Source organism: Silene latifolia, chromosome 7, assembly GCF_048544455.1.
Source record: "Silene latifolia isolate original U9 population chromosome 7, ASM4854445v1, whole genome shotgun sequence".
NCBI lineage: Eukaryota > Viridiplantae > Streptophyta > Magnoliopsida > Caryophyllales > Caryophyllaceae > Silene > Silene latifolia.
The window spans coordinates 114,525,465-114,538,591 of NC_133532.1; the positions used below are offsets into that span (position 1 = coordinate 114,525,465).

General features: G+C 32.5%; 1 protein-coding gene across 1 annotated transcript; it reads right to left on the reverse strand.

The window, feature by feature from the left end:
- Nucleotides 1-440: 440 nt before the first annotated feature.
- Nucleotides 441-9,069, reverse strand: LOC141592593 (transcription factor bHLH35-like). Its single transcript, XM_074413322.1, has 5 exons — nt 8,825-9,069; nt 8,567-8,729; nt 6,122-6,379; nt 3,166-3,336; nt 441-679 (listed from the first exon to the last, which is right to left on the reverse strand). The coding sequence occupies exons 1-5, from the start codon at nt 8,899-8,901 to the stop codon at nt 611-613; spliced, it is 738 nt and encodes a 245-aa protein (XP_074269423.1). The 5' UTR covers nt 8,902-9,069; the 3' UTR covers nt 441-610.
- Nucleotides 9,070-13,127: the final 4,058 nt, after the last annotated feature.

The following is a 13,127-nucleotide window of genomic DNA, read 5'->3' on the forward strand; positions in this document are numbered from 1 at the left end:
CGAAATTAGGTTGAAAGTAGCATGTGCTCAGGCCTCTGGATGCATCGATATTGGCTTGAATTATCTTGGTTAAGGCACGTATATCATTCTTACACTTAAAACGGGTTGAATTGAAAGAGTTATTTCCACTGTCTTATCCTTGCGATTAATCCTGGGTCATAGGGTATGCGAAACCCTACACGAATAATATAGATGATGGTAGACACCCCGATTTACAAAAAAAAAAAATACAGTATAGATGAGACAAAAACAGAATGCATAGGGAGAGTTATGTCAATATAAAATAATCGTCCCCTTCTCTAATGATGAGCAGAAAGTTAAGGTGGACGAAAGAGAGCGGATTATGAGATGAAGACGATCTTTGTTGCAGATGAGCTTAAAGTAGAAGAGAAAGTATGACAATCAACCAACAGAGTAAAACAGGACTATACACATTCATCTTGAGCAAAACCGAACTGACATGAGATGCAGAATCAATCCTTTGTTACAAAATCAGTGACATTAGAAGAAATGGTGAAATGCAAACAAATGACTATAAATCTAGAATGTTTATACAACTTTCACTTTCTTCAGGTTACACAATGATCAACTCAAAACGTTATATGCAAGCTTAGACTCGAGCTAATGATATCGCTGTCTCTATTTTTAACCGAAGTTCATCCTTCTCCAGTTCATCAGCCTGAAAGTTTCACACACAAAGATTTTATGCCAAATTAAAAATCGAAACAACAATTATTTGCTTTATTCGATAAAAAAGGGTGAAAATGTTAAATGTGCATTCATAACAATTAACATTATGCATGTAAACCCGGCAAAATTGATCCGGAACACACTCCAACAACTAATAGACAATCGGAACAGGGACCCAAGCTTGACCCAACCATATATGGCCCGACCTGAATGTTTATTATCGCAAATTGACCATTATCCTTAAATAACTTGATATTAACATACTTGAAAACCAGAAACCAAAATTCCCCATCCAGCCCGATCCTGAATTCTTGCAATTTCGAAAGAATCAGACCCAAACGGACCCCAATTCAGTTGACCCATTTGCCAGATCGACATACATCCTAATATACAAGGACATTACCCATATAATGGGGAGAGTTAATCAGTGTACGTCCACATGACCACATCGGACGTTAACGTTTATATGCACTGTCGTTATTATGCAACAAAGAACTAAGTTGTCTAACTTGTCTTGACATGTGTGTTCTTATTTTGTGGCAAAGGGATAACTTTTACGTGGTAGAAACTAGAAACTAGTGCCATGATGGTCCTTCAAATTTAGTGATGATGGTCCTTCAAATCTCTATCGGAGAGACGGTATCTTTCGAAATTACACACGTAATTAAGTTGTTTTTGTTTCAAACGGTGGTGAAGCCATAATATGAACTTATTGTTGGCAGAGCGAAATGCTAATGTAATAAGGAAAACTTCGAAATTTTCATTCTCCAGCGGGGGCGAGTGCCCTTGCTAGCCCTCTACTAGCTCAGTCAATAATTTATGCAATTGATGATATCCAAGTTTAGGACAATTTTTAGAGGACGGTAACCTTAATGTGGTAGTGTCAACCCCTTAATTTTCTACAGATAAAGCACAGGGCTCTAAGTATATACAGTATTGATTTCCCCATTCCCATTAAATTGACTCTGTAAATTAAATTTACTTAGTGGTGACTGGTGAGGGCGCAGTGGTCCTTCAATTAGTAGATTATACAACTGGTTGTATGTAGTTTATGTACAACATTTTCAATGTTGTCGAGTTTTGTTATAAAGTTGTCGAGCTTTACTAACAAAATTGTCGAGTTACAATACAAAGTTATTGAGCTTAAGAGGAATAATTATTAAACTCAATAACTTTTTAAATTAGCTCAATAACTTATAAAATAGCTCGACAACTTTGTGTAAAGAACTCAACAACTTTGAGGCGGTTGTACAATGCTAATATACAACTGGTTGTAGAATAGTATTTGTGGTGGTCCTTTCTGTAAATATCACTCAGTAGTTACTAATTAGGTAAACTAAAGTATATAAGAATATCTTTTTTTTTTTTTTTTTGGTATAAAGAAAGTCACAATGGCAGATTCACCAATTGAGTTTCCCTCCATTTATTCCTCTCTCCATTTCCTTTTATTTCTTATTAATGGTCTAGATTCAGTAGGTGGATTATACATCTGATGTAGTACATCAAATAGTATAGTTTTTGAGTTTTATTCTAAAAATTTTGAGTTTATTTACTTAAACTTTAATCTCAAAAAGTTATATTATAACTCAAAAAAATTACCTCAAAAAAATTTGATTTTTGACATCATAAAACTAAAATGTAATTTATAAACTCTATAATGCTCGTAAAAAATACACAAAAACTCAAAAAGTGATTTAAGTATGATGTATTACATCTGTACAATCCTTTTTCTCGTCTAGATTTCATCTCAAAACGATCTAACGGTCAGTTGAATGAAAAGGTTGAGAGTGAATAATAATTAAATTTTGTTCTATTAGAGGAAATGGAAGGAAATGGAGAGGATCCCCTCTCGACTTAAACCCAAAGCCTCGTGATTTTAACAGCTAAGCGGACATCCGCAGTATATAAAAATATCTTACAAATCGTCAACAAATCCATTCGACAGGCCTAATCAAACCACACAAGTCAATTGACCAAATCTAAATATAGCTAATCATTTCACATTCAAAATTTCTAAATTAAGGGTGATGATCACATTCTAACAACCAAAATTAATTTTCGTTGTCACTCAAATGTCGATTTCTTTCATTTCGATCAATTAGTCCAATTGACATACCTATCAAACGACACAAATTACATGACCCATAAACAACTCTATATTTATCAAATCATTTCACATTCAAACGTCCTAAATTTAGTGCCACTCGTTGGTTTGTTAGGCCTGTTAAACAAAATAAGTCCTTACACTATAAGACGGTTTTTTATATAAATTGGGAGAACTCGTCCCAAAAGCAAGCTTAAAGTATGATAGAGCCTAGTTCTATATAAATGCCACAAAATTCTTTTACATAACTGTATTATCTTATTTTATAATTTGTGAAGTTACGTGTCCATAATCAACTGTTAATTTTTAGCAAATCATTGAAAGGGGCATAAAGGTAAATGTGGGGACTAATAAAAGAGAAAGAAACAAACCTCAACGAAGACAGTCTTTAGGAGTCGTCCAGAAAAAGCAGTGATATGAGCTGTAATAATTTTGAGCTTCAAAGCTTCGAATAATTCACACAATTTGACCAAAGTGCCCTCCTTCTTGCTACAAGTCAAGCTCACTACCACAGTCTTCTCCCCCACGTATGACACCCTCATCTGCCACATTAATTATTAGCCATATTATGTTAGCCAATCTCCATTACAATTTAAATATTATATCTTCACTTCTCTTTTAATACTCCCTTTCTATTATTGACCAATGCTATGGGTATCAATCATTCACAAATTTAATAATTCCTATAATACTCCCTCCTATTCCGAATAAGTGTCCCATTTGGACAATGACACGAAAATTAAGGAATATAGTTAAAATAATGAAAATTATTGTATAAGGGTAAGAATATATGTGTAAAAAAATGAAAAGTATTGAATATGATGGGTTATGTGTGGTTGAGGTAGTAAATAAAGAAAAGAGCTAAGGGTAGGAAAGTAAAAAACCATGCCCAAATATGGCAAATGGGACAGTTATGTGAATAGATGGAAATGGCAAATGGGACAGTTATTTAGAATAGGAGGGAGTATAATACAGTTTTACACAAATCAATACTATATATTAAATCCAGAAACCAAGGGACTTCCATGTAATTAAATAAATCTATACACATTAATTATAATATATAGTTTTAAATCGCTAGCGCCGTGTGATGGACCTGAACAAGGGACTTCAATGTAAATATTATATAGTTTTGGTTAAAAATATAAATTTAGAGAATATTAGAATATGGCGGGTTTCCTTAAATAAACGGGTCCCACTTATGGTATTAATTAGTATAAATATATTAATTATTTAACATATATACATAAATATAATATAAGTATATGTTATATTTTGGAAACTATTTAAAGGTAAGTAAATCAATTCAGATTTCCAAAAAATATAATATTCCATAATTCATTAGATTTGTAATTTAATTAGTAAATAATAATGATTGCTCTTAAATAATATTCTAATTTAATATTTCAGATTTATTTAAATATATAACTCTAATACAACTAGATAATCAACTATTATGATAGTAACCTTTCATGTGAATAGTAAAAGCAACAATAATATATAGCAACGGGAGTAGTGAAAGTCATACTAGCAGCAACGGGAGTAGTGAAATTAACAATAATAAATGCGGGAGTAGTGATAGAAAAAATAATGACGGCGGGAGAAGTGAAAGTAATAGTAGTCACACCACATTTAAAGAAAGTAACAGTAGGAACAACGGAAAGAGTATGAAAAACTAACTAACAATTCGATTTTAAGAAAATATTAATTTATTTAAATATACGAGCTTGACAAAACTAACGGGTTAACCGTAAAAATAGCAGTAAAACAAACAACAGTAACCGAAGAAGTAGTGAACGTAATAATATTAACAGGGGATGTAGTGAAAGTAATAATATTAACAGTGGGAGAGGTGAACGTGTCTCATAATTTGTTGATTAATTTTACCTCTCATCATAATTTTAATATATAAATTGTAAATGTATGTGTTAACCAAATTTAGAGAAATCATATTTCATAGAAAATAAAATTTAAATATTAAATAAAGGTAGCCCGGGCGAAGCCGGGCACCAAACCTAGTATAGTTTAATATACGAAATATTTTTTTTTGTATGTGAAGAGAGCCAGATGGGCAAATATGACACTGACGTACTAGATTAGGAGTATCACCACTCATGACTTTACCGGTAAGACGGTAACTAACCTTGCATAATGCATATAGTGTAAATATATTTAAACATAACTATATTAGAATTAGTTCATAAAATAGCCCGTTTTGTAATGTCGTCATACACAAGTATGTATACAAATCTAAATTTTCTTAAATTATATTTATAATGTGTTAAGATCCAATAGAGTTATTTTTATGTATATTTTTTACTATATATGGATAACATAATATGTTAGCATGTTTATGAATTCACACAAGATAAAAATGAACTCTTTCCACCTTATCAGTCAATACCGTTAATTAAAATATCGCTCATAAAATGGATTTGAATTGAGGGAGTACTTGCAAAAATCTCATAATTGAATTCATTTTTCTATTCATTATATAAGTATTTGCTTAACATTAAGGGATAAAAAACAAATGGTGGGTACGACATTTGTATTAGAAAAAACTAAAAGGGCAGATTATAATCCCACAAAATCTATCAGAAAAGTGGAAAAATTTGAGTGACATTGACATACTTCTTTCCATCCATTAATTTTACTAACATCGTTTTCATTTGTGTCTCATTTGGCCTTTTAATATAAAGGGGTGACTTTCAATTTAATAAAATATAGCTTTCGAAACTTAAAACAATATATACGGAGTATTAGATTATTAAAAGATAGTACTATTTATAACAATTTTACGAATTCTAATAATGTAATCTTATGATGTAACAAGGATCTCTTTATTTTTTTTCTCTCTATTTCTCTCACGAATCTATTTAATAATATTATATCATCTATACTCTATTAACCCTTTATTTCTATGCATAAATCGTAAATCGTTCGATATTGACAGAATACAATATGGACTGTTGATAGGTAAAAGACTCTCCATTTCTTTTTAGAAAATGGAGAGGATTTTGATTGATGGTGTATTGGTGTGTGACTTAGCAATGACCTCATTACACATTCTCATTTGCGACATCTCACAACCAGTTTAAATAGTGTTAAGTCAGATGTCACAAGCCAACAAGTAATATCCAATTGTTTTATAGAAGATTTACTTTAAAACGGGGCCATCTCAATCTATTACGGAGTAACTTTAGTTAACTAATATTCCCTTTGTTCCGTCAATATTTTATCTTTGCTTTATAAAATAAAACAACTGTAAATTATTGATTAGGACAGACACATAGGGCGAGTATAGCGTAGAATGAAAGAGAAACTCACTTCTAAGTCATCAATGGTAGATAACTTGGAACAAGGAGCATATTGTTTTCCGCCATAATCAACCTTGGTCCTCTTACTGGGTTTTGAAATCACCGACGGAAAATCCTGATCAAAATCGACAGAACATGGGCTACCATTACTACTGTTTTTCCATCTGTAATTCTCCATCTCTGATATCTCTGCTCTGATTACCCGTTGTTGCTCATTAAGTTCTTGTATGTATGATATCGCATCCCTTATAATTGAAGCTTTATCCATCTGTTACCATTTGTAGATCCATGAATTAATACTCGGGTCATAGGTCAATAAGGTCATGACGAAATAATTTTAGTCATAGACGAAATAATTTCAGAGGCGACTTTTAATAGAATAAGGTAAATTAGAACAAGAATCGAAGATTTTAGCTTAAAACTTCAATGTTTGCAATGAATGATTATGGGAATTTACAACTATCTCAATTCATACGAATTATGTAATTATTGAAATTTTTAATTCCTTGGAACTATAATTACGAAATGACAAGAGTATCTTAATTACAGTGAAAAGGCAAATGAGACAAACATAGTATTACTGAATGAGACAAACATAGAATTGTGTTACCGAATATAAAAGTGTGATTTTACTCCATATTTCCTCCATTCAACTCCATTCTACCACTTTGTTTTTTCACGTTTGTCAACATGTATTTTACGCGCTAAATATCGCTAGCTACATATTTGCAAAAATTATAAAAGTTAGATATTTTTAAGGGAAATGCTATATACAACCCAATGGGTTGTATTTAAGAAACTAAAAAAGGAAATAAACACTTAATATATGCATTAGTTACATTGATTCATGTGTAATTTATTCTCTAATTTGTAAATAAATACCAAATTTGGAAGGTTATTAAATGCTTAAATACAACCCATTGGGTTGTATATAGCATTTCCCTATTTTTAATGTACTCGTAAAGACGAATCAAACAAGATCTCACATGAATATATTTTCACTTATGTATTGAGAGAAAAATAGAATTGAATGCCCATTTATGAATAGTATACAAAATAGAATATGGTAGAATGGAGTTGAATGGAGGAAGTATTTCCTAATGACATTGACTAATTTCGGACTACGGAGTATGACTAGGGATGGTAGTGGGTCGGGGGACCCGACCCAGACCCTGAGGGTCGGACCCTAATGGATCGGGTATGGGTCTCATTTTTTTTAGACCCAATGGGTATAGGTCGGGTATGGGTCTTAAGAAAATATTTCGGGTCCGGGTCTAAGTTATGAGACACATACCCGACCCTTAGACCCTTTATTAAAAAAAAAAAAAAAAAAAAAAAATCACAACTTTTCTGAATTCATACTGGCAGACCGTAGAAACTCAACTAAAGTCCATTTCTCTTCCCTTTTCACATAAAGCGATAAAACTCAACCAAACTCTTCTGACAATACCACCACTCCACCACTGACACAAGAAAATTACCACTGCAACACTCATACGCGACTGGCAACCACCTCTCTAATAGGCGGCGACCGACAACCACCATTAACGGCGACCAAATGACAATGATGGAGACGGCTATCAAGTACGGTATTGATTTTTGGGTTCCGAGTTTGATTTTTTCATATGTATTTGGATGTAAAATTAATTTAGGTCTTCTTTGTCTTTCTTAATCTCTTTGGTATGTATATTAGATTTGGTAGTGTACAATAGAGATTAATTTTTTTTTTAATATTATAAACCCCATAGTTGTTAATCACATTCTAAAAGTGGTGAAACTCCTGACCATGCAGACTCAGACCCCTACCCTTACCCATATGGTCCAGGTATGGGTCCTCAAATTTTAGACCCTTGCGGGTCTGGGTCGGGTACGGGTCCAAAGGGAAAATCTCGGGTCCGGATCCGGGTTTAGGCGAACCCTACTCAGACCCTACCCATTGTCATCCCTAAGTATGACAAACATTTTTTTAAGCATAAATTCTCATTATAAACGGGAGATATCCGTTTATAGTTATAGAGAAGATATATACACCTACTTTAAGCATAAGACAAGCAACAAGTTGAATGGTGGGGCAAAAAAATGTCACCAATTTAAGCATATTTAACCGGTCTTTTACTTTAAACGGTGTCTATAATGAGACTAATTATTTTTTAAGTCCTTGTTTGTTAGTTATTCAATTAAAAAATTTAAAAAAAAAAAAAAATTAAAAAATTTCAAAAACAAAAAAAACAAATTATGTCTCTCCCAGGAAGGAGATAAAAGTCTAGCCCAACTAATCCCATAGTTCTGCAATTGGCCCTAGTAGCAAATTGCAGAACTATGTCCACAGAAATGCCCATAAATTTCGATTATACAGGTGTGTGGTCGAAATTTGTGGGCATTTCACCATTAAAATTAACAATTAGTGATTAGGACGAAAAAAAAAAACAGAGTTAAATAATAATAGTAGCAATACCTTGCTGATATTTGGGACAACGGCACGAAGAGCAAAGAGACGTTCATTAAGCTTTTTACGGCGATTCCTTTCAGAAACAATGTTCTTGGATCCAGTCGGAGAAGCAATTCCATCAGGGGAACTCGAATCATAATATGTTGATAAAGTATCTTCAAATCCCCAACTGGCCAATATAATTTGTATTATTATTATTACATTTATCAAAAGTCCGACGAATAAAAGAAGATAGAAAAAAAAAGGGAAAGCAAGACAACAAACCTGTCAAGTTCTTGAGCATGGTGGAACATGTTGGTTTCCCAGTAATATTGGTACTCAACTTCACCAAAATTATCCATTATTATTGATTATTATGATACTCCGGAACACTTTTTTCTTTAATTTTGGAAAAGATATAAAGTAAAGAGTAGTGTGTATAGAATTGGAGAGAGTATAATTTTGTATAGTTGACTAGTTTAGTGAAGACTGAGACACTGGGCACCTGATGCGTTTCTTTATTTGGAATCATCATTTTGTGGCTCAACTACTCTATTTATATTACCACGAGTTTTTTTATTTTATTTTTTTTGTTTTTTTATTATGTGGGGCCATTTGCTAGGTTGCTTATACATCTTCTTCACTCGTAAAGAAAACGAGTGATGAAATCAACGAGGGTCGTCGTGTCCTCGTGTTGAGTATTGACAAAATTAAAATGTTTTCAAGGGTTTAAATTCTTGTATTTTACAACGGTGGTGTAATTTATGTAAACATGAAAATCCATTTTTATGAATGTCCAGTGAATATAATAGTGCGCTATTTTTTGGAAAAAGAGTTTAAGAGTTAATTTGTAAAGGTTTTAGAACGGGCAATCTCGTACTCTTATGCACAATGGACATCGATGTAGCATATGCTCAACATGAGGTATTAACGCTTAAGCACAAAAAGTGGTATTAGAACCCAAGGTTTAACATGGGCCTAGGCCCCATGGTATACAAATGGTGGAGAGCAAACTTGAAGAGAATATATAGCATTTGCAGGTCATAGAGCTTGATTTGGTAGACTATTCATAAATCTTGAGTCCACGAATTGTACGTGGGTAAAGTACCGAGTCAAGATTTGAAGGTATGTGCACACTGTAAGGCATGAAACCCCTAACTCGTGGTGAAACCTTAAGTAAACCCGGTCAAGGGCGAAATGGATGAAAGGCAGCATACTAGAAGTCTAGAACTGCTGATCAGGTGGGTCATTCATTATCTAGGTCGGATGCCACATGTTTAGTGGGTCATTTTCAAGTTAGATGCTAGAGAACGTTGTGTTCCAGGACTTCTGATTAAGTGACAAACTCGATCCAGAGTATAGTGGAAGCAAAGGAGTTTGATATGCAAGTGTAGCACAGTCCCAAGTAAGACACATTGACATGCGGGACCAAGAGCATGTGAGGGCACTCGCTTGACCAGGAGGTGACATGTGGTGTAAACACGGCTCGTTAGCATGGTGTGTCAGGTAAGAGGAGGTTATTAAGATTTGGTGATACTTGGGGTGCCTAGAAATTGGGGTTATTGGATGGAACTCAAGGTCTGAATTAAGATTTTGGTCATTGATTTGAGGGGAGGATTGTTATGGTACAAACTCATGTCGTTAATCGGTGGTGTAATAAAGATGAAAGGGCATTTTACAAGTGTGCACCAAATATAATAGTGTGAGGTCTTTTGGGAAAGAGCTTGAGAGTAAATTAGTGAGTGCTAGCTCAAAGCGGACAATATCGTACTATTATGGACAGTACATACTGATGCAGCTCAGTACCAACACAAAAGTATCAACGTTTTCGCACAACAAAATGTTTATCTTATTGTGTTATGAGTTCTCTTCCGAAAACTTTCACTCGATAAAATTATGGTTTTTTCACTTGACGTATGCATATCGCAGAAATATATATATATAATGACGATCAGTTAGGTCTATTGTGTAGTGGCTCATCTCATCCCTTAACCATGAAGTCAACAGTTCGATCTTTGCCATGGGGAATGGAGTAAACTTTTTTGCCAGCCGTTTACCTCTTCGTAAGAGCACTCGCGGTGGCGAGAGAATTTTACACGATTGTCAACTATGGAAAAAAAAATTATCTTATGATGTATATATACAATTTACTGTGATTTTATTGTAAATATTAACAGTTCTACATAGTGGTGGAGCTAGGGGGATAGTAAGGGTGCTCGCCCTCACGGCGGTCGGAAATTTCAACGTTTTTTAGTTAACATTCCCAATTTTTTAGAAATCCTCTTACACCATTACTCGTTCGGTCCCCGTTGAAATTTTTCGCCTCCGCTGGAGTCAATTCCTGGCTCCCCCACTGATTCTACATATACTACTAAAAACGAGTATTCAATGTAATTTTTTTTTGTGTCTCGGTTTGAACATTATTAAGAGTGTGGTTAGATAGCAAAAGTAGAGGGATCGGGAGGGGAGGGGGAAGGAGGGAAAGGAAAGGAATGTGGTGGTGGTGGTGGTGGTGGGAGGGGGAGAGGGAGGTGATTTTTTCTCCAAATCTTGCCTATGCTGGTGAAGAAATAATTTGCACTACAACAAATTGTCACTAGCGCCACGAATTATGCCACGGGAATTTACAATTCGTGGCTAAATTCTGCTTAGCCACGGGAAAAATTTATTCATTATTTTGGAAAAAAATTTATGCCACGGGATAACTTTTCCCGTGGCAAAAAGTCACTTCCGCCACGAATTAGGCTACACCCGTGGCAAATAACCATTTTAGCCATGAACTATGTCACACCCGTGGCGAAATTTTGTGTAGCCACGAATTGTTCCGTGGCGAAAAAAATTTAGCCACGAACTGACAAATACCCGTGGCGAGTATCTTGTCCGACTTAAATTAACATATTTTCATGTTAAGGCAAACCTTAAACCGCTTACTTAAAATAAAATACATAATCTGAATCAAATTTAATTAAATCCCCTATTTACTAAATGAATAGGCGAAACTCCAGCTTTTCCCGCCTAAAACATATTTCCTAGAATATTGTTTGGTATTTTTAACATATACTATAGGTGTGGATATGATAAGGTATAAATGGACATAATATTTTTTATTTAAATATTTATAACATTTAATATTTCACATTCTACACAAATTTATCTCCGATTTTTTAGGATAAGGAAATTCTTTTTCTAAAGAACTTAATAATAAAAAATTTATTGACTTTTTATGATAAGGAGTTGCGGCTAAAAAATATGGCATTAGTAAATATTTGTTAAAAAAGTTCATTGATTTTTAAGATAAAAATTTGCAGCTACAAAATATGTTATTAGTAAATATTTGTAAATTAACAACACTAATTTCTCGTTAAAAAACAAAAAAATTGCTCATTTTATTACTTCTTACGATTTAAATTTTATTTATTTCTCCAATCAAAATACATTAAAGATAAACATGAAAAATAAGTTAATTGTCAATTTAAATTCCTTAAATAATACACTAGAAAGTAAAAATCTATAAATACCGTGCATATATTGCACGGGGTCTATATTAGTAACTCTATAAATACCATGCATTCATTGCGCGAGATCTAAACTAGTATAAATAATATGAAAATAAATTTAAATATTAAGTTTTTCAAACACTTTGATTAATTTAATTAATATTTATTTATTGTTTTATTTACTTTAATAAGAAATTTTAAAATTTTAAAAACTTATATGCAAGCAAAGAAAAGTTTGTCGTCTAAATTTTTGATTTTTTTACAACATCACAATTATGTTTTGCAGGTTTTTGAGAACATTGCTAATTTAAGAAATTTGTTTTAACATATAATTCTGTTTATTAAAGTGGTTAATTTCTTTTAATTTTTAATTAAAACATTATAATCTTGAATAACAATCTTAAATGATCGTATCACATTTAAAGACATAACATATAAAATGAGTGCGATAAGAAATGAAAGTAAAAAAAATATTATCCCACAAATCAATTAAAAAAAACATATTGGAAAAATTGTGAAAGTGCCAATTTACCCCCTTTGCTTTGTTCAATAGTGAAATTAGGCCCCTTAAGTTTCTATCGTAGCAATCAAACCCCTTAACTCTATCAAAAAGTGAAATTCAACCCCAATTTTTATTTTTCACTTAATTCTCAACGAAAAATCATTTTATATTTACTTTATACAAATTATATAATATTCAAAAAAAAAATTAAAATTTATTAAATTATATAAAATTATTCATTTAAAGAATAATTTTGCATTCATCTATAATAAACAAAATAAAAAAATGATAAAATTTCATGAACTATTCTTACATTTATAATAAATTTTCTAACAATTGTATAATTATAAGAAAATACTCGCCATTACAATTATATATTTTATAAAAGTTATAAAAATTAAATTTGGTATTTGATTAATTGTATTATTAAATGAATTTTGGTGGAATTTCATGAAAAATCAAACAATGGTGTTTAATTTCACTTTTCACTAAAGTTAGAGGGTTTGATTGCTACAAATAAAACTTAAGGGGCCTAATGATTATGTTGGTATGATTATGAAAAAGATGACCAAAGTTGGTAGTGTTTATC

Coding starts and splice junctions, on each gene's coding strand:
- LOC141592593 (XM_074413322.1), bottom strand. CDS start 8,901: ATGGATAATTTTGGTGAAGTTGAGTACCAATATTACTGGGAAACCAAC. Junction 8,730..8,824: donor CATGCTCAAGAACTTGACAG/GTTTGTTGTCTT, acceptor TATATTGGCCAG/TTGGGGATTTGAAGATACTT. Junction 680..3,165: donor TAAAGACTGTCTTCGTTGAG/GTTTGTTTCTTT, acceptor TGAAACTTTCAG/GCTGATGAACTGGAGAAGGA.